At 42.1% G+C, this 22,642-nt stretch overlaps 1 protein-coding gene across 6 annotated transcripts in view; it reads left to right on the top strand.

The window, feature by feature from the left end:
• Positions 1-22,642, top strand: part of LYN (LYN proto-oncogene, Src family tyrosine kinase) — a 110,619-nt gene that overhangs the window by 81,668 nt on the left and 6,309 nt on the right. For all 6 annotated transcript variants that reach the window (XM_006923971.3, XM_006923972.3, XM_025041134.1 and 3 more), the window contains exons 11-12: positions 16,176-16,329; positions 18,883-19,014. In XM_006923971.3, the coding sequence (XP_006924033.1) occupies positions 16,176-16,329; positions 18,883-19,014 (286 nt within the window). The remainder of the gene's footprint in view (positions 1-16,175; positions 16,330-18,882; positions 19,015-22,642) is intronic.

Raw genomic sequence — 22,642 nt, forward strand, 5'->3', positions numbered from 1 at the left:
GGCAGCCCCACCTCTGCACCTGCTGGAGCTGGGAGAGGCAGTAAGGCAGTAAGGGATCCGCAGGAATCCAGGTGGAGATGGGGCTGGCAGGTTCTTCCACCAGTCAGGACTTCCAGCTCTTGTTAATTACTCTATGAGCATCTCCCCCAGTGTCTATACCATAATTATCTGGGTAATGCCACCAGTTATAGAATTGCCTGCACATTTATGGATAAAGATCCCACTTAGACTAGTATTGGCAAGCAGAACCAATAGTGAGTCTTAGCTCAGATCTTGATCCTCTTCATTCCCAGACCTCTATCCTCTATCCCTAGGACCCTCAGCTTGAGGTCCCTGCTGCCACCGTCCTCGGGTCCCTGGCCACTTCCTCCCCCTGCTCAGAGAGGAAGCTCTAGCTCACTCCCTCGCCAGCCCCTGAGACCCTGCCGTTGCCATAGTGGTCCATGCAGGTAGACCTCCAAACTCAGGCCTTTCTGTTTCTTCACTTCCTCTCCTCCAGGTTGCTGTCCTCCCTCCCCCAGCCACTTCACAGTTACGACCAGTAACTCTCCCCCACCGTAACCCCCATTCCAGTCTGTGGCCTCCCCGCTGTGTTACTCACTCTGGTACTTAGTCCCTTCCTGCGCTTCCAAGCCGTTGAACCTTGCAGCTGTCCCCACGCCTGCACGCACCTCTTCTCTCCTTACCTAGCTTCTGTGTACCCACTTGCCCCTCTCCCTTCGTCATCCACGCCTTGTTTGAGTCCAGCTCTTTACGTCTTTTACCCGCATCCACACAACAGCTGTGACCGGCTCTTTGCGCTTCTAATTCAAGACCAGGAACCAAGGTGCCGAGTAATCTCCCTCACTCCTAGCCAACTGTTTCCCACCTTCTCTTTCCCCTCTGTCCCCAAACCTTAAGTCCTCCTTCCCCGTCCCCCTCTTGGTGAATCACCTGGCCGTCTCTTTCCCCGAGAAAGGAGAAGCCATCGGCAGAAAGCCTGTACGCCCTCTTTCCTATAGTGACAGGGCCACCCGCATGATGTACCAGGTCCTGTTGCATTTAAAGACATTCTGGACATTCCGAATTAGCATTTCCCTCTCATTTCTGTTTCATTCCCATGGGAATCAAAATCTTCACTGTCCTCCACATCTCTCTCTTAAACCCACCACCACTTAACCAAACAGCTCTTGACAAGTCATCACCGACCCCCACAAACGAGGTCCAAGGGCGTTCCTCGGTCCCTTCTCAGGCCCAGCAGCAGTGACTGGTGCAGTTGGTCTCCCCACCCAGACACAATGTCCGTACTTAGCTTCCAGGACATCCTTCTCTGGTTTCCCTCCCACCTCACTGGCCATGTCTTCTTCATCTCTCAACATTCAAACATTGGAAGGTCCCAGGGCTCAGTGCTCAGACCTCCTCTTTCTCCAGTTTCCCCTCCTAAGTGATCTCATTGAAAGCTTTGTGTTACTTTCCTAGGGTGACCATAAGAAATTACCACAAACTGGGTGGCTTAAAACAACAGGAACTTATTCTCCCACAGTTCCGGAGGCCAGTTGTCCTAAACCTATCAGCAGGGCTGAGTTCTCTCCCAGGGCTTCAGGACAGGTGCCTCTGCCGCCTCGCTGTGGCCCCTGGTGTTCTCCGGCTTGTGGCGGCATCACTCCAACCTCTGCCTCCTCCTGCACATGGCCCCCCCTCTGTGCTGTGTGTCTCCAGTCTCCCTCTGCCATTCTTTTATAAAGACACCGGTCATTGGATTTGGGACCCATACTAAATCCAGGATGTAATTTCATCTCAAGATCCTTAACTAATGAAATTTCTGATTAATAGAGTTTTAACTAATTAAAAACTCTATTTCTGAACAAGGTCAGATTTTGAGGATGCAGGTGGTTGTGAACTCGATGCTGGGGGGAGGGACAGTGACAACACGTGATTTGATCCAGAACAACTCTCTACTCTGCCCACCCTGAAGTTGACATCTCTAGCTCAAACGGCTCCCCTGAGCTAACTGCTTCCTCAGCGTCTCCCGTGGACTCGTATCGGGCGTGTCAGACTGAATGCTTCACAGGCTGAGCACTGCTTTCCTCCTCCCAAAACCCGCCGACCCAGTCTCTCCCCCCTTTATTGATGGTAACTCCATCTATCTAGTTGTCACGCCTCAAACCTTGAAATCATTCTTGACTTCTCTTCTGTCACGTATCCAGTCCTTAAGCAAGCCCGGCCGAGTCTACCTTTAAAATAGAGTCGCATCCATAAGTACCGCTGTCGCACTGACCCAGGCGAGCTCTCTCTCGGGATGGATTACCTAGCAGCCGCCTAACGAGCCTCGTGCTTCAGCCCTTGCTCCTTCCAGAGCCCGTTTGTGCTGCTTTTAAAACATAAATCGGACCAACGCCCTCCTCCTCTCGGCCCTTCGGTTGCTCTCGCCTCCCTCAGAACATGACCTGGAGACCCCATGGGGGCCGTTCGCCTGCACAGTTCATCTCATCATAGATTATCTTCCAGAAGTTCCATCTTTTCATACGTTTTTTATTCCCTTATATGTATGGAAATTTATGTTGCAGGGTTTCTCGTACCTGCCTTACCATAAGATTCACCTCGGGCTCCTGTTTGAAATCTATAGATCAGTGGGTCCCTATCCTGATACCAGTAATTAAGGACTGGGGCCCGGGACAAGCGCAGGTGTCTGGAAGGCTTGGATGAGTATGGGAGGCACTGGTATTGAGAATGTGCTGAACTGAGTCATCATTTTTCTAGGTCATGCATCTCCAAAAGGAAAGCTGGTATTATTCCTGGTCCCAAAGCCGTAGCAGCTAGGGAGGAACTCCTCTCCCGCTCCTTTAAGCCAGTGAAGCCCAGTAATTGTTTTCCCAGATCATTAAGCATGAAAGAATCCTGCCTGATAAGCAAAATGCTTGACAGCGCTTCTTCCTTCAGCGCAGCCACTTCGAGCACCTCCGCACCCCACTTTTATCCCTGTATCCTTAGGAAAAGGAAAATGCACAAGCAGCCCAAGGAGAGCAAACCTTCACAGAGTCCATTCACGAGCACGTATTATTTTGAAAACTCATTTCAAAAGAGTTGAAATATAAATAAAGATTATAGCAAATCTGTTTCAGATATATTTGGAATTTATCTGATCTTGTTACAGACTTCCTTTAAATTTGTCACAGGACAAATAAATCGAGGATTACTTTCAGAGCTAGAGGTCGGGCCTTGCAAGGGAATTCTTTCCACCCAAAAAAACTTAAGTTCTTTAAGGTATTTTGCTAGAGCTGAAATATAGTGCATGTGCTTACTATGTATTTTCTTCACATCATAGCTTTTTGACATGTATATCTATTTGCTGATGTGTTATTTTCTTTCTGCCCCATTAGAAAGTGAATTTCATAGGGCAGAAATTGTGTTAGTTGCCTGCTACACCTAAGAACAGTGCTGAGCTCTTAGCAGGCAGGCAGGACTGTGTCAATGCAGGAATAAATTAATGACAGTCCTCGTAGGCTAATGAAAGACCCTGCCTCAGAAGTACATTGACCTTTAAATATAAGAATGTCTTCTGGGCATAGCATCCTAGTGACTGAAACTACAAATGACCAGAACCCTAAATTACACCCCTAGCTGTTAACTCATTGTGGCATGTATATGTATTGATATGATTATATAAATGTAAATACCTACTTAGTGAATAAGACTGGAAGTCTTTCAAAGTTTAAAGCTACATGCACAAAACAAGTATTTATGCCCTGGGAAAATGTGACTCTGTATCAGATCTCAGTTTTTTAATATAGGATTTTTTTTTTTTACTGGAAATCAGTATGTTTATTATAGAATTATTGAAAAAATTTAAAAAATGACACTCAGATCCTATGATCCCAAAGATAACCATTATAGGCTTTTTTGTGTGTTCTCATGCTATATGTTTTGTTTTATTTGCCTAATGATTTTTTAAAGCATTAACATTAATAATGGATTAAAAAAGAAAAAAAGTCAAATTATACTATGGCTCAAAAATTAAAAATCTTATATTCTGACTCCTTGATCCCAATCTGAACAATTTTAATGGATGCTTCAAGATACCAGCATAGATTATGGCCTTTTCCCCGCAACAGATGGAATTATACAATATGTATCATGTTACAACTTTATAGCTTAATATATCTTGGCTATATTTTCATATCAGTACAGAATGATCCTTCTCATTCTTTTAAAGCTGCTTACTATCCTCCTGTATAGATTCCGTATGATTTATTTAACTGTTCCCTTATTGATGAACAATTTATATTGTTTTCTGGGGGATTTTGTTTTGTTTTTTACTATAATAGTGTATGGTGATCATCCTTTTCTATATATGTTTGTGTAATTGTACAAATATGTTTAAAGGATAAATTCTAGGTTGTAGATCTACTTTACGTAAAGTATGCCTACATTTTAAATTTTGATAGTTATTCCAAAAGTCTTTCCAAAAACTGAGAGTACCTTTTACTCCATCACTTGCCCAAACTGAGTCTTATTAACACTATCTAATCCAGTCTGATAGGTCAAATTGAGTATTTCATTATTTTAATTTGTGTTTATTTAATAAACATGAGGTCATGCATCTTTTCCTATATTTATTCTTTTTTGAAGTTTTTCTAGGAACTCTTTCTTTAAGCCCTCTGCCCATTTTTCCGATTAGCTCAACACTATCCATCCTTTTAAATTATTCTTTCATTACACATCAGGTTTGTACTGTATGTGCTATTTTGTATGTATCAAGCTAAATGTTCTAGTTTTTCATTTTATTAAAAACTTTCCATAAACATGTATGTTACTATTACAATATAATATCTATTCTTATGGCTGTATCATGCATGATTTCCTTAACATTCCCTTATAGATAGGCATTTAGAGAATCTCCAATCTTTCACTAATATAAATACCAGTACAGAACATTTCTGAGGATACCCTTAACTTACTTCACCTTATTTACCGCAGATTCACACACACACACGCTCCAATAGTCAGATGAGATCAGAGTATGAATGTTTTTAAGTCTCTTGACATTCGTAGCTTGTTTTCACTGACTAAAATTTAGCATTTGAGTAGAGTGAATTGTTTCTCAATTTGAGGTGTTTGGGGATATACTGGATCAGTTCGTATTCTACCTCAGGCGATCAGTATTCAACCAGTCACTTCTCCTGTCCTGCCAAACGCATGGAAAGAAGAGCCAATCGATGGCTCTTCTCTTGTTTCCTCCATCAGTGGGATAAGTTGAGAATTTTTTGCTTCTTTCTCCTTTTAAAGTGATAAGCATGGCTCATTAGCCACAGATCAAGGAATAGGTCATCCAGGTCATAGTAGTAGCCTTGAAATTGATGTAGAAGAGGAGATAGTAAGCAAAGGAACAAAGGAGATTTCTAATCCCAGTGTCATTTATTTGCTGTCCTATCCTGGATGTTCATGAGTGGGAAGAGGGTGGATCACTGACAGGTAATCCCTTTACACGCGTAGGCACTTGGTATAAAGGAGCCTAGCCACACTGAGTGGAAGCAGAGTCCAGAACTCATCTCCCATGGTGGATGGCAGCCACTCGGCAAAAAGGAGGCAGCGTACCTGAGGCTGCACTTGTGTACTTGCGGGAAGCATCTCACCCATTGTTCCTTAGCTTTAAAGGATAAATTCTGTCGGTCATTTCACCATTATGAACCAAATCTGAATTTCAGTTTTTTATTATTCATAGTAGTAGTAGTCGTAATAATAATAATAATAATTAATAATAATACGCATCTTGCATTGAGCATTCGAGCATTCTCCTTTTCAATTCCTTTAGGACTCTACCGGGTCATACTATTACTATCACCATTTTGCAGAGTGGAAAACTTGAGGTTTTAAGAAGAAACTTGACCCCATTTTCTATAAACCTAAGTTGACTCATTCTAAAGTCTGACCTATAGTAATAACTGTCCAACTATTTTCTGAAGCGTCATTAGTAATCTCTCCACTTCCTGCCAATCCCTAATTATATATTCACGTCATGGTCAAGTTTATTTGAGGCTGGATTGAGGAGCAGCCTGTGAGGGCAGAGGTGATACGGAAGGAGCTTTGACCGCTTCTCAGTGTGGTCTGATCCTGCTCAGGTGTGTATCAGCACGCACATCCAGAGCGCCACCTCCAGCTGCCAACGCCTTTCTTTGATTGTAAGCCTCACTGCCACAGGTGTGGGAGGTGAGAGCTGGCTGCTCTCCCTGCAGCTAAGAGCCTTTGCTAGGTTTTGCTCCTGCTCTCCTGCAGCCGAAAGCTTCCCGAGTAGTTGTATTTTTTAATTGTGGTAAAATATATGTAACATAACATTTACCATATCAGCCATATTTTTTTTTTAGAAATACTGCGTATGATAATGCTTTTATTTTTTAATTCAATTTTATTATTAGTTTCAAGTATGCAGTACATTGGTTAAACATTTATATCGTTTATGAAATGATCCCCCTGATTATCTTCTCTCTGGCTCTCCACGTAGCCATCACCTTACTGCTGACTGCATTCCCTATGCCGTGCTCCCCACCCCCGTGGCCATCTATCAACCACTAATGTGTACTTCTTTAAACTTCACCCATTCTTTCAGCCCCTCCCCTCTGACCGTCACCAGATTGTCCTCTATGTTTGTGAGTCTTTTGCGATTAGTTTTTTGTGTATTCCTTAGATTCTGCATGTAAGTGAAATCACATGGTATTTATCTTTCTCTGTCTGACTTATTTCACTCAGCATAATAACCTCCATGTCGTTGCAAATGGTAGGAGTAATACGCCATTTTTAAGGGCACAGTTCAGTGGCATTAAGTACATTCACGTTGTTCTGCAACCATCATTACCATCCATCTCTAAAATTCTTTTCATCTTGCAAACTAACCCAATTTAACTGTACCCATTAAATACTAACCCATTTTCCCTCCCACCAGCCCTTTGCAATCACCATTTCATTTTCTGTCTATGAATTTAACTACTCTAAGTACTTCATATGGGTAGAATCATACAGTCTTTGTCCTTTTGTTACTTATTTATTTCATTTAGTATAATGTCCTCAGGGTTTATGCATGTGCGGCATGTGTCCAAATTTCATTTCTTTTTATGGCTGAATAATATTCTAGTGTATGTATATAAAATATTTTGTTTATTCATTTATTGATGGACACAGGTTATTTACACCTTTTGGCTATTGCGAATAATGCTGCTGCTATGAACAGGAGTGTACAAATATCTGTTCAATATTATACAGATATCTGCTTTCATTTATTTTGGGTATATACCAAGAAGTGGAATTGATGGACCGTATGGCAAACCTGTGTTTAACTTTTTGAGGAACACCTACTCTGTTTTACATAGAATGTAAAATGCACCACTTTACATTCTCACCAGCAGTGCACAATGGTTTCCATTTCTCCACATCCTCACCAACACTTATTTTCTGTTTTGTTTGTTCGTTTCATAATAGCCACCCTAATGGGTGTGAAGTGGTCCAATAAGTTTTTGCAAGAGAAAGTCTATGAGAATTAGTTGACACATTTTTCTTTCTTTTCTGCTAAAGAAGGTGAATCTCTTTAACGGAAACTTACAGATTTAAATATGATTAATCAGTAAAGCTGTCTTTATGGAAACATGTCCTCTGCGGTGTTGTGGGTCCTTTCATGCTGTCAGATTGATTACATTTTGACCAGTCACAGAAGCCTCACCAGCCCTACGTTTATATGTGCCAAACTCTGCTCATCTTTGGGTTCTGTAGGTACGATCAACTGCAGACTTTTACTTGGCTACTTTTTAAATTACCTGGTTTTGTCTTTTCCCTTATGTGTCTTTTCCCTCCTTATTCTTGCCGTCAACGTGTAAGCATTCCACTGCTTGTTCCTCTTTTTAAAGAAAGAAGCCAGTGTGGATGAATGGTTAAAAGCATAAGTGGTAGGACCAGTCAGACTTAGATTCAAATCCAGTATATCTAAGGAAAACTCTTAACTTTCCCCAAGCTCAGCTTCCACATCTTCACTATGAATATTGGCTGCTTCATAGGCTTGTTTTAAGGATTGTAAATGCCTAGTAAGGTGTCTGGACATAGTAAGCAGCCACTGCATGGTAGCTATCATCGTCACCATCATCATCACAGTAGTAGACTTTATTATTTCTTAGTAGTTTGACTTGGAAAATCAGAATAAAGAAGAATATTCTAATAACCCAGTGAAGCTAAAACAAAACTTCTAAAAAATCTTAACCCCAAAACGTAGCAAGGAATGAGCTCTTTTTTCCATCCCTTTCTCTATCCAAATTATGGACCAAAGAGTGTAAGGATGGAGTATGGAGGATCCATGAATATTAATAGCTAGGAAAATGCTTCCATGAAAATTGTCACGTGCTATAAACAGATGCTGACTGATATATTTGGAATACAGCGGAGATGTGTTCTTACTTAAACTTTATTTCTGCAAACTTCCTGGTTTTTTTTACATTTGTTTTTCTGTTGTGATTAAATGGTCTTTTTAGGTCAGTTTGCGATTGAGCCCAGAGGCTCCTGGTTATGAAGGACTCTGCAGAGAGACTCTAGGTTTTACCCAGTTGCTACTCATTAGTTCAATTGCAACTTATTAATATTATTATTATCATTATTTCATAGACTTCCTAGGGCTTTTAAAAGTAATTAATTATTTGAATTCTACTTTTCCCAAGTATAGGAAGGAAATAAATATCTAAAGAATAAGGCAGACAATACCTAATAGAATAGGTAAAACAAGTAAACCAGATTTTTATTCTTTCCTGACTTTTGGCAGGTTTCTTGTTTAATTTCTGTCACTGCTTGTCCAGATGACAAATGTTTTCCAACCAGCCAATTCTAAAACAGGTTGAATTTTCAGTTCCAGTTTCTCATTTAGGCTGGGATTTCCTGGGGCAGACCCAAGCTTTGTGTGAGAGATCACCCTAGTCTCCCTCATTTAAGGTCCCTTTCATCCCTTTAGTCCCTCCATCATCTGACTCGTGTGGGTTTCTTATTAAAATAAAGATTAACTCACTAAGCGAGACGGCCTGTTACTTGCTAACTTCTCAGAAAAATGATAGTCATTAGGATTAACACAAGAACGCTCAAGTGAGACTTGCAGGGCAAAGCCATCCTAATGAACATTTTGTTACTCGTTAAAGCATCGCTCAAGTTCTCCAGTGAAACCAGCCCAGGCTGCGTGCTGAGCAAACCCTTCACAGTGCATGTGCATGGGAAGGAAGGCTCCTGGTGGCTCAGAGGCTGAGTGTCGACAGGAGGGAGCCTGCTGGGAGCTGCAATGTACTGTGTGGGATGCTGGGGTTGACAGGTTCCTCGCCGGGCTTCTGAGATGAACAGGAAAAGATGCGTGACCTCTGTGGTCATCACTAGCAAGGATGGTCACTTGCGAGCGGTAATTGTTTGAGCTCTGCCTTGGCATGTCAAACAAAATTAAGATTTTTTTTCCTCTCGAGTTGTATTCCATACAAAATAAGTCCAACTGATATATATCCAATGACCATAGTTAAGTATTTCCTACCTGAGCATACTGTGCTGTGAGCCCCTAGCTGGTCATTGGAAACTCACTTCTTAGTAGATGTATTTGAGTGAAGCCATAGTTCATTGAGAGGGAGGGATCTATGTCGCCTTCCTCAGGGTAGTCCAGGCAGGATGTGTGAAGATGGTCTGCTGAGACCACTCATGATGCTCACGACTCATTTTGGGAATAGGTCAGAAACGTTACGTATTTAAACACTGATGTTAGAGAGGGAATTTAAACAACTTATGTCGAACTCAAATGCTCCTGAAAACTTTGGTCTCACTTAACGTTTCTGACCTCATACCCTGGAAAAAAATTTATTTGCAAAGTATCTTTACTTCAGATTTCATGTTCTGTCCTCACCTTGTCCCCATCGTAAGCATGCACATATGTAAGTGTAGGTATGTGTGTGTGTGCATGATGAGCACAAGGAGCAGAAGCAGTAATGCTTTACAAAATGTAGGGGTTTTGAAAACTTCCCATATGTTTGTATGAATGTGTGTATGTAAAATCATGCATGTAGACATGGATGTACCAAAGGAACAAAAATAGACATGCGCTGGCGACACAACCACGTAGAGTGTGTCTATAATGACCCTCTGTGATGCCGATGAGGGACCGAAATCCATCCCCGATCCAGTTCACCCGTCAGCCAAGATAGCTGGGTCACCTGGAGGAAGTGGTTCTTCTTTCTGATTTGCTGTGGGCCCTGGAGGGCCATCTTCAGGAGGGCTGACCCCTACTTCACATCAGCAGTGGGGGAGGCAGCCTGTGTATTCGGGGTCAGACGTGTGGTAATACTCCACTTCTCTCTTCGGTCACACGTGTGTTTATAGCCCCGTCAGTTTTCCGACTTGCGGAGGCCGATGACCGACACCTGACGGCAGCTCCTCTCCTCGCAGCGCATTTGAAAGCCTCTCTGGCAGAGCCGCGCGGCGTGAGGCTGGGAGTGAGTCTGTCCCACCTGACAAGAGTTAGATCGCCCTTGAACTCAGGAAACATCGCTTTTAGTGTCTTCCCTGTGCCTTGAACTTTCACTGGGTACCAGATACCTGGAATTTCACCGGAACCCCTCTGGGTTACTGGCTCAGGTTGGGATCCCAGCGGCTCACTCTCTTTCTTAGCAATTCAAGACAGCAACACACACACACACACGCACACACACGTGCACACACACACGCACACACGAACATCAGAGGGAGAAAATGTCGTCATCATATATTTCCACTGAAGATGCAAAAAGAGGAACTAAGAAATGTATGTTCGCCATGCTCTTTTAGCTGGTGTGCATGAGAAATGCAAAATGCATCTTAACCTACATCAGTTTGCCTTACCCCAGGAGTATGAAAACATTGCTCACTTTATCGTCCTATGTGATTATTTTTATTTTAGGTAATGGGGATGCTTTTTACTTTAAATTTCCAGTAGTTTACACTGACTCTCAAACACAGAGTTAGAAATTAGTGTGTAAAGATGGGATATTTTTAGTTCCTTCTTTGGCATCAGCAGGTGGTTTAGAAAGTCGAGGTTTTCTCATGTTTGCACATCACTGGGCCTGGCATTGTGATGCTGGCGTGACCCAAGATGAGGAGAATCCCCTCAGATGACTTAAAACCTAAAGGTTAAATCAGTTTCCCAAACCGGCTAAGTGATGACCCAGTCCCATGGCCATGACATAGAGAGAAAGGCACCAGAGTCCCCTGCGTCTGAGCGGTAAGGCCAAAGGAGTCCTCCTCCCTAAGTTATAGAAAAGAAAGAAGCTCAAGACACATGTTCCAAGCTATGGATGAACTCAGCCTTCAGCCAAGCTATTCCCAGCGCCTCTGCCTCTAGCCCTATGCCTTGCCCAGCGCCCGTGTGACCCCTCCGCGTCCCAGCCTGGGCTCACATCTGAGCACATCTTGCTCTTTCTCTTAAGCTGAATTGCACTGGGACTTCCTTTTCCAGGCACTCTGAGGACAACAACCCACTTGGGGAGTGGTTCGTAAGCAACAGGTTGAGACCAAGATTGTGTTTCAGCATATCTAGAACTTTAAATTCTAAATAGCTTAAGTTTAAAAGCGTACGATCTAGTGTCGTGCTTCTCAAACTTTAATGTACACACCGTTCCCCCAGAGATCTTGTTAAAAGTCGAATTCTGATGCAATAAGTCAGGGTCAGAGTCCAAAATGCTGCACTTCTGACGAACCCCCAGGTGATGTCAGGGCTGCTTCTGGTCCGAGGACCACACTTAGTGTTTGTTGCAAGGGCCAGAGTGCGTCTCCATGGGACTGCATGCTAGAGCCATCTGGTGGGGCCTTTCTCCTGTAGATTCAGGTTTAACTGGTTTAGGGTGAGGCCCTGGCAGTGGTATTGTTTAAAAGCTCCCCATGTACACAGCCAGAGTTAAGAAATAATGGCATAAGGGTCAAAACTTATTTTTACCACTAAATGCACGGAACCATTGCACTAACCTGTGGTACGACTCTGCGAAAGTAATTTCCTTTCAACCCCATCAGGGTTACAAAGGGAATGACAGTTGTTGCTTTTCTTTTCTTTTTTTTTAACAACATTAAAAAAAGATGAAAGAGTATTTTCCTGCTTAATTTTAACCTGGTTGTTTTCATTCTAACAGAATGTTAACTTTATCCAAGCCAAGCATATATCTTCATCTACCTTATTTCCCCTTTTTGAGTCACAGGGCAAAACTGGCTTTAAATTTTCTGTGTTTGATTTAGCAATCAGGGCAAAATTGCCCCCCGAAGGAGTGAAAATTGGTTCCTGGGGAATGAGGAAATATTAAATATTACAATAGTTTGTGGCTCTCCAAAGCTCAAACCTACCTGACAAAGTCTTCCTTTGTATTTAATTTCTCCCGTTAAGGATAAATTAACTTTAATTAAACTTTAGTATTTAAAATTTTCTCCTTAGGGGATGATAATGAAAAAACGTCATGAAACACTGTTCTAGACAAAGACAGCGGAAACTCCACTCATGTGGAAATCCTGAGCTGTGCCTGGGCAGGGTTCACGATACCCTTCCTGAGGGATGAAATTTGGGCTTGACAACAATGAATTTGGGGAGAAATCTTCAAAAGCACTTTTCTCTCTTCTCAATAAAAAAGTATTCTCCCGATTTAAAAAAATTAGAGGTCCTGGAGCATCTAGTTTTGTATCCAGTAATGAGCTCCTTGCTGACGTGACACTCCAGAATCTGGTGTTGAAAGCGTGGGTACCAAGGTCAGGGCCCCCGGGTGTAAATCAGACCCTCTCCTTCAGTCTGGGGCTTTCAGCAGGTTCTCTTACCTCTCTAAGCCTCATTTGCATCTATACAATGGAAATAAAACTTAGCTGGTAGATTTGTTATTCAGATGAAACATGAATTAAGAGTAAAGGATGTAAAGCAGTGGCTGGTTAATAAGTGCTCGGTTAGTGTTGGGAGCCATAATGGTTGTTAAAGCCTGTCTACCTACCTACCAATCAATCATCTGCCAACCTATCATCATCATTATAGTAAAAATATCTGCAGGCACAAAATAGTCTCCTCACTCTCAGACCCTGTCCTCACCAGACCTGAGCGAGTGCGTATAACTGCTTTATGATCAGCCTTCCTGAGCTAATGGAGAATGGGGGTGCTCCCCTCTCCCTCTGCGTCCCCATGGACAACTGAGCCTTGGCGTGATGCATTTATGTGACTGCTCTGTCTGCAGTGCTGACAACTGTTAGATTAAATAGCCTGGAAGAGAAAGAAGGTATCCCATGAAAGAAAATTTGGTCCTAGAGTCCACTAGCCAAAATGGTCTCTGATTTCTTCCTGCTATTGCGAAATAGAGCCGGATTTACTTTAGCCAAAATAAATACAACCAGAAAAAAAAAAAAAAAAGATTAAGTTTTTTTAAACAAAGAAACCAAGAAAGAATAATACATATAGATCAGGAAAAGAATAATTTTGTATAATAACAGAACTGTAGTCTTTTATAACCTCAAATGCAAGTCATATCTGAAAACTTTTATTTTGCTCCCATATCCATATTTACTCAACTTGGCTAATGCTGGTGTTTTAAATCTTGGTCTTGGTGAATGCTGCTATTATCCTTTGGAATATGAGTTCCTTGAAGCACTCTGACATGGAAGAGAAAGCCAAAATAAACTGGGCTTGTGGCAAGTCTGCTATTGTTTCAGAGAATCATTTTAAAAAATGCATTCAGATCTGTGTAAATGCAGGACTGGGATAGGTGTGATTAAAACTTTACCCACGACTTCACAGAATGCTTTTCTTAACGAGCCGATCGTTATAATCCATTACCAAGAATGGGAAGCACGTGGGTCCCTGGGGCCATATCTTAGAGGCTCTGTCAGGGCCGCTAGCACACCTGTGTGGGGTCGGTCAGCATCCTTAGAGGAGCATCCAGCACAGGTTCCTCACTGCTTCTGTCAACTTCAACGTCCAGCCTAAATCGAGGTTGCAGCCAGCTTTGGCTTTTTTGGGTTCCTGGCCCAGTTTGTACACAGTTATTGGAACGTTACATGAGTTCCCAAGAACAGGCATATGTGTAACTCTACACCTGCCCTAAGGGGTTTACATTCCTGCCGTGATCATAGACAGATAAACAGGTGAGGAGCAGGGAGTTCTGGGATCACACATGACAGAGGAGGAGAGTCAGGCAAGGCTTCTCATCAGTGACCTTCTCGGAAGAGACCCGCAGAATGAATCGGCCAGGCAAGACGGACAGGGAGCGAACACTCCAAGCAGAGGCAGGTGTGAAAGCCAGGATACAGGACAGGAGATGGTCACAGGGAGGAGGCAGGAGGGCTAATCCGGGGCCAGGTCACACAGGGCCTTGGCAGCAGTGTTAAGGAATTCGGACACTGTCTAGAGGCTAGTTTTAAGTAGAGAGTGACCTGGTTGGATTTACATGAAAGATTAAAATGCAGTAGCCTAAACCTTTGCAGAAGTGAGGGCCAGCCAAACTGTCCAGGCAGTGACTAGACTGTAACTTCACAGAGCAGCCTGGTCATCTCCACTTCACCTGAGCTACTTCACCTGGTATTCTTATAGAAGCTATGCTTTATTAAATTGTCTTTTCTATTAAAGACAAAAGTCAGACTGCTTTTATTCTTTCTGATTTATGATTTTCTCTGTTCGGGACAGTATTACTTGGTGTTGGTCAGTCTCGAACTGCTAGGCTGACAGGACTTTGAGACCGACCTAGTGCTAACTGATCTTGTGGCCACAAAAACATCATCTGCCGTATTTCTGCATCAGTGTGCCAACAGCATAGTATTCCGGTAGCATTAAAAACCCAGCGCATTTTCCAAAGAACTTTCTTTGGCTGAGAAGGAGTTTGATAAAAAGTTCTAATAGATAACAGTGAGAACAGAAAAAATATAATATGTGGCTTCTTCTCTGGAGATGTTTACTGTCTGGACGACATAACGATAATAAGCACATTAAACAGCATTAAAATTATGACAAAGCTGTGATCAGTAGGTACAAATGGTTTTCTACACATTGACCAGTGATGGCAGGTGTAGAGCAGGAGAAATTATCCTAAAGTTCAGAGAAGGCCATCTGGGCAGAAGGTGAGCCAAGGGGTTGGCCGAGAGTGGAGAAAGGCATTCCAGGTGAAGGTCACGGAGATGCACACCCACTGACAAAGAGCAAAACCTTTGCTAAGCAGCATGGCCTTGCTAAACCTGGGTTTGAACTGAGTGATAAGGAGGGATAGTGTTGCAGATGAGTGGGATAATCAGATCCTCCAGCTGAGCCACCTGGAATTCATGGCAGAATTTGGCAGAATATATTCATTCTCGTGTGACATGATCCTAATTAGTTTTTCTCTAACTGCTCACCAATTACAGATACTTGATTCTTTCTGTTCTTTCTTTCTTTTCTTTCATTTTTTTTCATTCTTTTTCTTCTTTCCTCTCTTCCTTCCTCCCTTCATTCCTTCCTTCCTTCCCTGGTTCCTCCCTACCTCCCTTCCTTACCTCCTTCCTCTCTTCCTCCCTCCCTTTCTTTCAGATTCTTATCTTTATATATTTTGGTATCATTTTCCTTAAAACCCTAATTGTGATTCCCTTAACAACCAGATTTTCTAGTGAGCACCAAATAGTAGTTTCACCTCCCCTATTTTATTGTTTTGTTTGAACCTTAGGTTCTTTCCTGCCATCATGCTTTGTTGTCAGGGTGAATCTTTCTGGTCATCCTGGAGGGACCATGCAGAGAGAACTTGGCAAACTAGTTCCGTGAGTTGTTGATTAACCTGACAGTGAGGAGGATGCTACCCACCAAGGACATCTTGTCCTTGGTGCCCCAATAACTTATTTGTATTAGCCTGTCGCTTTCTCCGGCTCTTGTTTTCTCATTTAAAAAACTAGGATAATGATATCTGTATCTACCTGCAAGAATTTAGTAGCATCTTAAAAAGATTCTCCACACATTAGAAAATGCTGAGACGTGTAGCTATTTAAAAGATCACGTTGAGATGTGGGACCGTCATTGGCAGTTTGGGGGCAATTATTTCAGAAAAGACTCAACATGGTGACTGCAATTTACCCACTGTTTTTAAAACTTGAATGATACATGAAACGATTTCAGGAACTCATTAGTTTTTCGGTTTTCCCTGATGGCTCTCTAGATGCCTACCCTGTCGAAAACAAAAACATGTTTTCTGTTTCAGATCGCAGAGGGAATGGCGTACATCGAGAGGAAGAACTACATTCATAGAGACCTAAGAGCCGCTAATGTCCTGGTCTCTGAGTCGCTCATGTGCAAAATTGCAGATTTTGGCCTTGCTCGAGTAATTGAAGACAACGAGTACACAGCAAGGGAAGGTATGTTCCCCTGACGACTTTTAGGTGTTCTGTTAGTGTTTAGTTTTATTTCATTTTTGTCTGTTTTCAACAAAGCAATTTCAAGAGTCAACTAAAAAAAGAACTTTGGCAAAATATTCCAAATGCACTGTAGTTGCTGTTTGTGGTTCTCTTCTAATATTTGTTTTTAAAAATTACTCTCTTGATTAACTCCATTGATACTTTTATAACATTTACAAATGCTATCATTTGTATTTCAATTGAGCAAAGCAAAACAAAAAGAGATTTGGCAAGGTCAAGATTTTTTGTTATATTGTATGTTAAAGCTTTTCACCCAAACAATGAAGTACACTTTCCTTAACTACCATATAGACAAATTACTTACAACAGTAATTTCACATTCTATATTGTGGCCGTCCAAATACAAATTAAAACATTGTAATCATTATAGACATAGAGGTAAATATAACACACAAAATACACTCCTTTATTTTCCCACATTCTGTATAGTAAAAATGCATAGAGAGACGTAAAACTCCCAGTTCCTGCCACGTTGCTCTGTGGACAGGCCATATCTGGGGCTACAGAGGCCTTTCCTGTTGGAGACTCGATGTCGCTTATGACCTGAGGATTCTGAAGGTCTCGCTCATGAAGGCTGAGTGAATGTTTTTGCAGTGCTTTTACTCTTTCAAAGGAGCCAAGCACTTTCTTGACATTCCTAAGAGCCGTTAAAGATTATTTTCCTTTTAACTACACGTGTGTTATTTCTGAAAGACGTCGGCAGGACTTACGGAGGTGACAAACAGATTGAACACGTCATTTTGATTTGTTTAGCATCTTTTGCATCTATCATGTTTAAGGTGGTTCTCCTCCTACCTCAAGCTTATATTCTCTTAGATGAGTCATTACTTGTTCTTAACCTTAACTAACTTCAAAAGGCAGGTGCAAGAGAACAGTTTCAGGAAAAAGAGTCAAAAAATAATAATAATAATACCTAAAATGTAGTGAGCATTTGTAGCATGGCAGGCACTATTCGAAGTGCTTATCATATATTGTATCATTTATCTTCACAATAATCCTATGTGACAATTATTATTATTCCCACCTTACAGATGAGGAAACGGAGAGGTTTAGCAGCTTCTGAGGTCCCCATAGTAAGTGGTAGAGCCAGGATTAAACCCAAGAGATCTAGCCTCAAAACACATGAGCTAGAATTTATTCCACTGGTTTTGTTGAATTTGACAAGCCTAGAGTCTCACGAAAATAACTTTTATCATATGAGACAGGTGGCTTAGTATAGAGAACTCAGCCTCTGGAATTAAACAGTAAACCATCAGGACAACATCAAGGCGATTTACCTTTTATTTACACTGTGTCGAGCACCCAGATCAACCCACTTACCCCTGAGAGCAACCTGGGGAGGGTCTGATATTGGCTCGTTTTACAGATGAAGGTGCCAGGAAGGCACAAAGACAGTAAGTGACTTGCCAGGGTCACACCAAGCTGGAATCAGCAGAACCTGGATTCAAAGCCCAGCAGGTTGTGCTGAGAGGCCCCCAGGCAGGGCCCCGGCCTGCTCCTCTCACTGCTGGCTCTGGGCAGGGGGCTTAATGCTGGAATGTGTGACAGTGAGTGCTTGTGTCACACACGCACACACACCCACACACTCACACTCACTCACGCACACACACAATAGCTGCTCCACCGGGCTTTCCGCTGTTATTGTTCTTATGTGGATTTCCAATTTTGGTCTGACATCCAAAAAAAAAAAATCTAAAGCAAAGACATAATAAAGGCAAATAGGTTTAAAAACTTTTTAAGTGGTTGGTGGAAACCCCTAGCCCTCCCAGGGTGTGGGAGTGACAGTCTGTGCCCAAGTCCCTACTTTCCTCAAGCTGACCCTGGAGTTCCTCGGGCCAGGTTTGCCTCTCATGTGGCTGGGTGTCCCTTAGCCTCACCAACTTCTCATGAGAAACCTAGTGTCATCTCTGTCTCATTCTGGGCAGATCATCATCCTGCCCAATTCCTAGAAATGTAATAATGTTTGGTCCTATCAATGAAAGCATGAGACATTAAAGTTTGGAGTAGTATCTGACATTCTTGTCGGTACAGACTTAAAGAGATTTAGCCACAAGAATATACACATGAGCAGATATTTATATTCCATAGAAACATAGTATGGGTTCTTTAGAGAAAATTCGAACACTCAAGATTACATATATGCTTTAGAGGCTAGCGCTGAGGGACAAATGTACAAGCTAAGAATAAATGCCTTTACATCCTGTGTCATGTGCTTTTATGTTTAAAGTGGGCTGGTTAAGATATCTCTGGGAGGAGACACGAGAAACTTTGCTTCTTAACGGGGAAATGCTCAAGAGGGAAACAGAGGAGAAAGGCAAATACTTAAAGTATAACATTTCGTACCACCTGTGTTTTGTGCTATGTGTGTGTCACCTATTCAAAATAAATAATTAAAATTTTCTCGAAAAGAAGGAAAGTGTGAGCGTCACATGCCTATGACTTCTTTGTTTCAGCTCAGAGGCCCAAGTAAGTCTCCTGTGTCTTCTTCCGTAGGTGCTAAATTCCCCATTAAATGGACAGCTCCAGAAGCAATCAACTTTGGATGTTTCACTATTAAATCTGATGTGTGGTCCTTCGGAATTCTCCTGTATGAAATTGTCACCTATGGGAAAATTCCCTACCCAGGTATCCTTTACTTACCTATTTCCATTGAAGTGGTATATATGAGAAAAAAGCCAAGGCACGAGGCATTAAAAAAAATAAATAATCTCATATCCAAAAGTTAAGAATAAGCCCCTTTGTGAGAGAACTTGATTTTGACTGTCGTAGTGGAAAGTGCTCTAAAATATGCTCAGACTCTTCTCTGCGTTTTTATTTGATTAAACACATATTCCTTTTCTTACTAATTAATTCCCCCACTTACTTCATGCCTAGAGTGTGCCTGGCGTGTCGTAGGTGTTGTGGATGTGAGGGTGGAGTAGAGGACTAGGCACAGGTGCTCCCACTAAGCCACGCACCTGGTGGAGGAGGATGCGCACAGAAATGGGGATTGACAATTCTTTTTGATTCGGTATGAGAGGTCTGTATTTTGGAGCCTCTGCCACTTCAAGGAGTAACCACTTCTGTTTACCAGCAAAAGATCTGTCACTTGCTAGATGCGAGAACGACATTCAGTATTTCCAGACCCCTAACATCTAAAGCCCTTGGCGCCGGATTCTTCTGCCCAGGATCTGTGCTGGAATGTGCAAGAGACAGCTTTCTCTCAAAGCCTTCCCATTCTTATTAATGTTTGGCTTTTAACAACATTGACTGATAAGGTGAATTTAAAATTAAATCTTGAATGTTTAAATCATTTCCTCATCGAAAAAATATCTGCGGGTACCAGGCACCCTCAAGGTACCAGATGCAGCAGCCACAGCTCCCGCCCTTGAGAGCTAATATTCTCGTAGTGAGAGACTGATGATAACCAAATGGCGACAGTCTGTCAGGTGAAGGACACTATGGAGAGAGCTGAAGTGGCTTAGGGATTAGCCAGGGGAGACAGGGGACTGCTGCTGGTTTTATACAGTGATCCTTCAGGGGCGCAGTGACAGAACCTGAGGGAGGGAGCCATGGGGCTATGGGGGGCCGAGTGTCCCACAGGAGAAACAGCCAGGGCACAGGACCCGGGACAGGAGCGGGGGGCCCCGTGGTCTGGGCCTCGGTGAAAACTGGCTGAATGAATGAATGACGTTCCTAGGCTATTTAATCTCTAGATTGTTTCCAGGCCATGGATGAGAAAGTGGGAGGCGAGAGAGCTGGCGGAGGCCGTGGAGTTGGGGGCAGAATGGATGGGAGGCCGCAGAAGAGCTTCGCGTTTTACTCCATGAGATTTAGAAACCAAGGAAGGCTTTCAGACAAAGCGGGGATGCAGTCTGCTCCTGATCACCCTCACTGCTTTTGGGGATGAGCCACAGACCTGGGGATGGGAGAGCCCTTGGGGGGGTGCCTGCACCAAGGGCTGACTCTCCCATGAGCTCCCCTTTGTGCCAACATTTCATATTCTGACTGCCGCCCTGCTCTAGACACTGACGTTAATCAATAACACTACTGTAAAACAGGGAAACTATTTTTTGATCGATCCTAATGTCTGACATTATATATCTATAATCTGTATCTACACCTATCTATTTAGAAAGGTTATATATTCAGATTATATAGATAATCTGATACCTGATCAAATAAACATATCACCTCATGAAATGATGTTGCGTGATATGTGTGACACACTCCAGCGATGTATAGACAAGGCCTAGGGCTCAGGGAAGGAGACCTTTGCCCAGAACTGTGTCGCTAGCTCCTGGCAGAGTGGCTTCTGAACCCCAGGCCTGTGTGCCTCCCAAGACCTCACTCTTGCCCACTGTGCTCAATGCCCAGGATCTGAAAATATTTGGGGTGAAAATCATAAAAAATATAAAAGAACCAGTAGAAAAATGGTGAGAATCACACACACGCATACACACACACACACACACACACGTAAAATACAGTAGGACCAACCAGAAATCAATGACCGGTCTATTCCCCAGTTAGCTTGTCCTTCGTAAGGACTAGGGATGTGACATACCTCGGGAGTTCTGGATTGAAAAGGTTTTCCAGTCATAAAAGTTACATTTGAGTGCCTCTAGCTTTAACAAATGTGAGCAGATCAAACAATCCTATTTAGTTAAATCTCAGAGGACTCGAATCACAGATAGCATAGAAATTGGTGAACATTGGCAAAACTTGCCATTTCCATCACTGTTATAAAGCTGCTTATGGAAGAGACTCACTGATAATTGAGTTATCTGAGAATATATTTTTTACATGGCAAAGTGCTGGATATGTTGTTAAGTGTTTTTTTTTTTTTTAATGGTTTAAAGTTTTATGTGTAGCTTTGCAAAATAAAAAGGGGACAAAATAAAGGAGGGGGAAAAAACTAAAAAGAAAGCCACATACAAAATGAACACTTATTTTTAGAGGGAAAAAAAGACTAAAAAGGATAATATATCAAAATGTTACTATCCTTGCGCAGTGAGATATGAGGGTATGTTATTTTTTTTCCTAAATTTCTGAAGTTTCTAATTTTTTACAATTATGTTTTTTATTAGATAGTATTAATATCTAAGTACTATATGCACATGAAGAAATCAGGAAGTGCAGAAAGGCTTCTGAAAAATTGCCTCCCCGGCCTCATGCTTGCTGACGCTCCTCAAAGACGACTACTAATATTTGCTGTCCATAGTTCTAAACATTATGCTCATAGTATTATTTCCGAAGTGAAGTATTTTCCCCAGTTTTACTTACTATTAAATAAGAATATGGTCACGTGGTTCTAAATTCAAGAGATACAAAGAAGTCTAAGGCGAAAGAGGTACGCGGTGTGTCTTTCGCCCCTGTTCTCCAGCCACCATAGGACATCCTCTGGGAACACAAGAATAAATTGTACAATTTTGCCAATAAAAGTTACTAAAATTCTAGTAGTCAGATACTAAATGTGTGGGAGCAGAGCGTCAGAGAGTCATTCCCCATTGCAGTCCTACTCATTGAAATAGATACAATAAGCAGGAACATCTAATACCACGGACTTCTGTGCATATCGGAATATAAGTCAGGAAAATGTTTTGTACCATGCTTTTTAGAAAAAGGCTTTTTACCTATTAATTATATTTTGGGCAAATCTCAAAAATCCTTGGTCTTCAATTACTGTTAGTCCATTTCCACAAATTTTCGTTGTGTTTTAAATTTTTTTAGCCCCCATAGACTCAGAACCATGAGGAGTTGTTTTCTCTAAGCATTCTCTTGTTCTCCTTGGTGAGTGAGCCTGCATGAGTAAAGGCAGTTTATCATGGTTGTTGCTGTACTTGACTTTGGAGTTTATCTTCATGAAAATTCGAGGTGTCAAGTTAGTCTCCCGCTTCTAATTCCTACTTTGAAGATAGAATCCATCCCCAAATAGGACTTTTTCTTGAGAGACTCATGACTACATCCAATTAAGTAGCTAAATAAGTACAGTTATCAAATTTGCTTATGTTATGAATGCTAAAATGTGAAACACTTTCACCTAGAATTTCAAACAAATTCTTCCACCAAACCACCTTCCGAAGTGGCTTGACGGAAGGCCGATGGCTTCCACATCAGTCCTCTGTCTAGGATCTCATCTCCTCTGTGGAAGAACTAAGGATCTCTCTTTATCCCTGATATTTCATGACGGTGTACTTCGGTGTGGCGCTTTTGTCATTTTTACGTTATGTTGGGTGCTTGTTTTGTCTTTTCTATTTGGAAACTTGGAGAC

The sequence above is a fragment of the Pteropus alecto genome, unplaced genomic scaffold (assembly GCF_000325575.1).
Source record: "Pteropus alecto unplaced genomic scaffold, ASM32557v1 scaffold87, whole genome shotgun sequence".
Taxonomy (NCBI): Eukaryota; Metazoa; Chordata; class Mammalia; order Chiroptera; family Pteropodidae; genus Pteropus; species Pteropus alecto.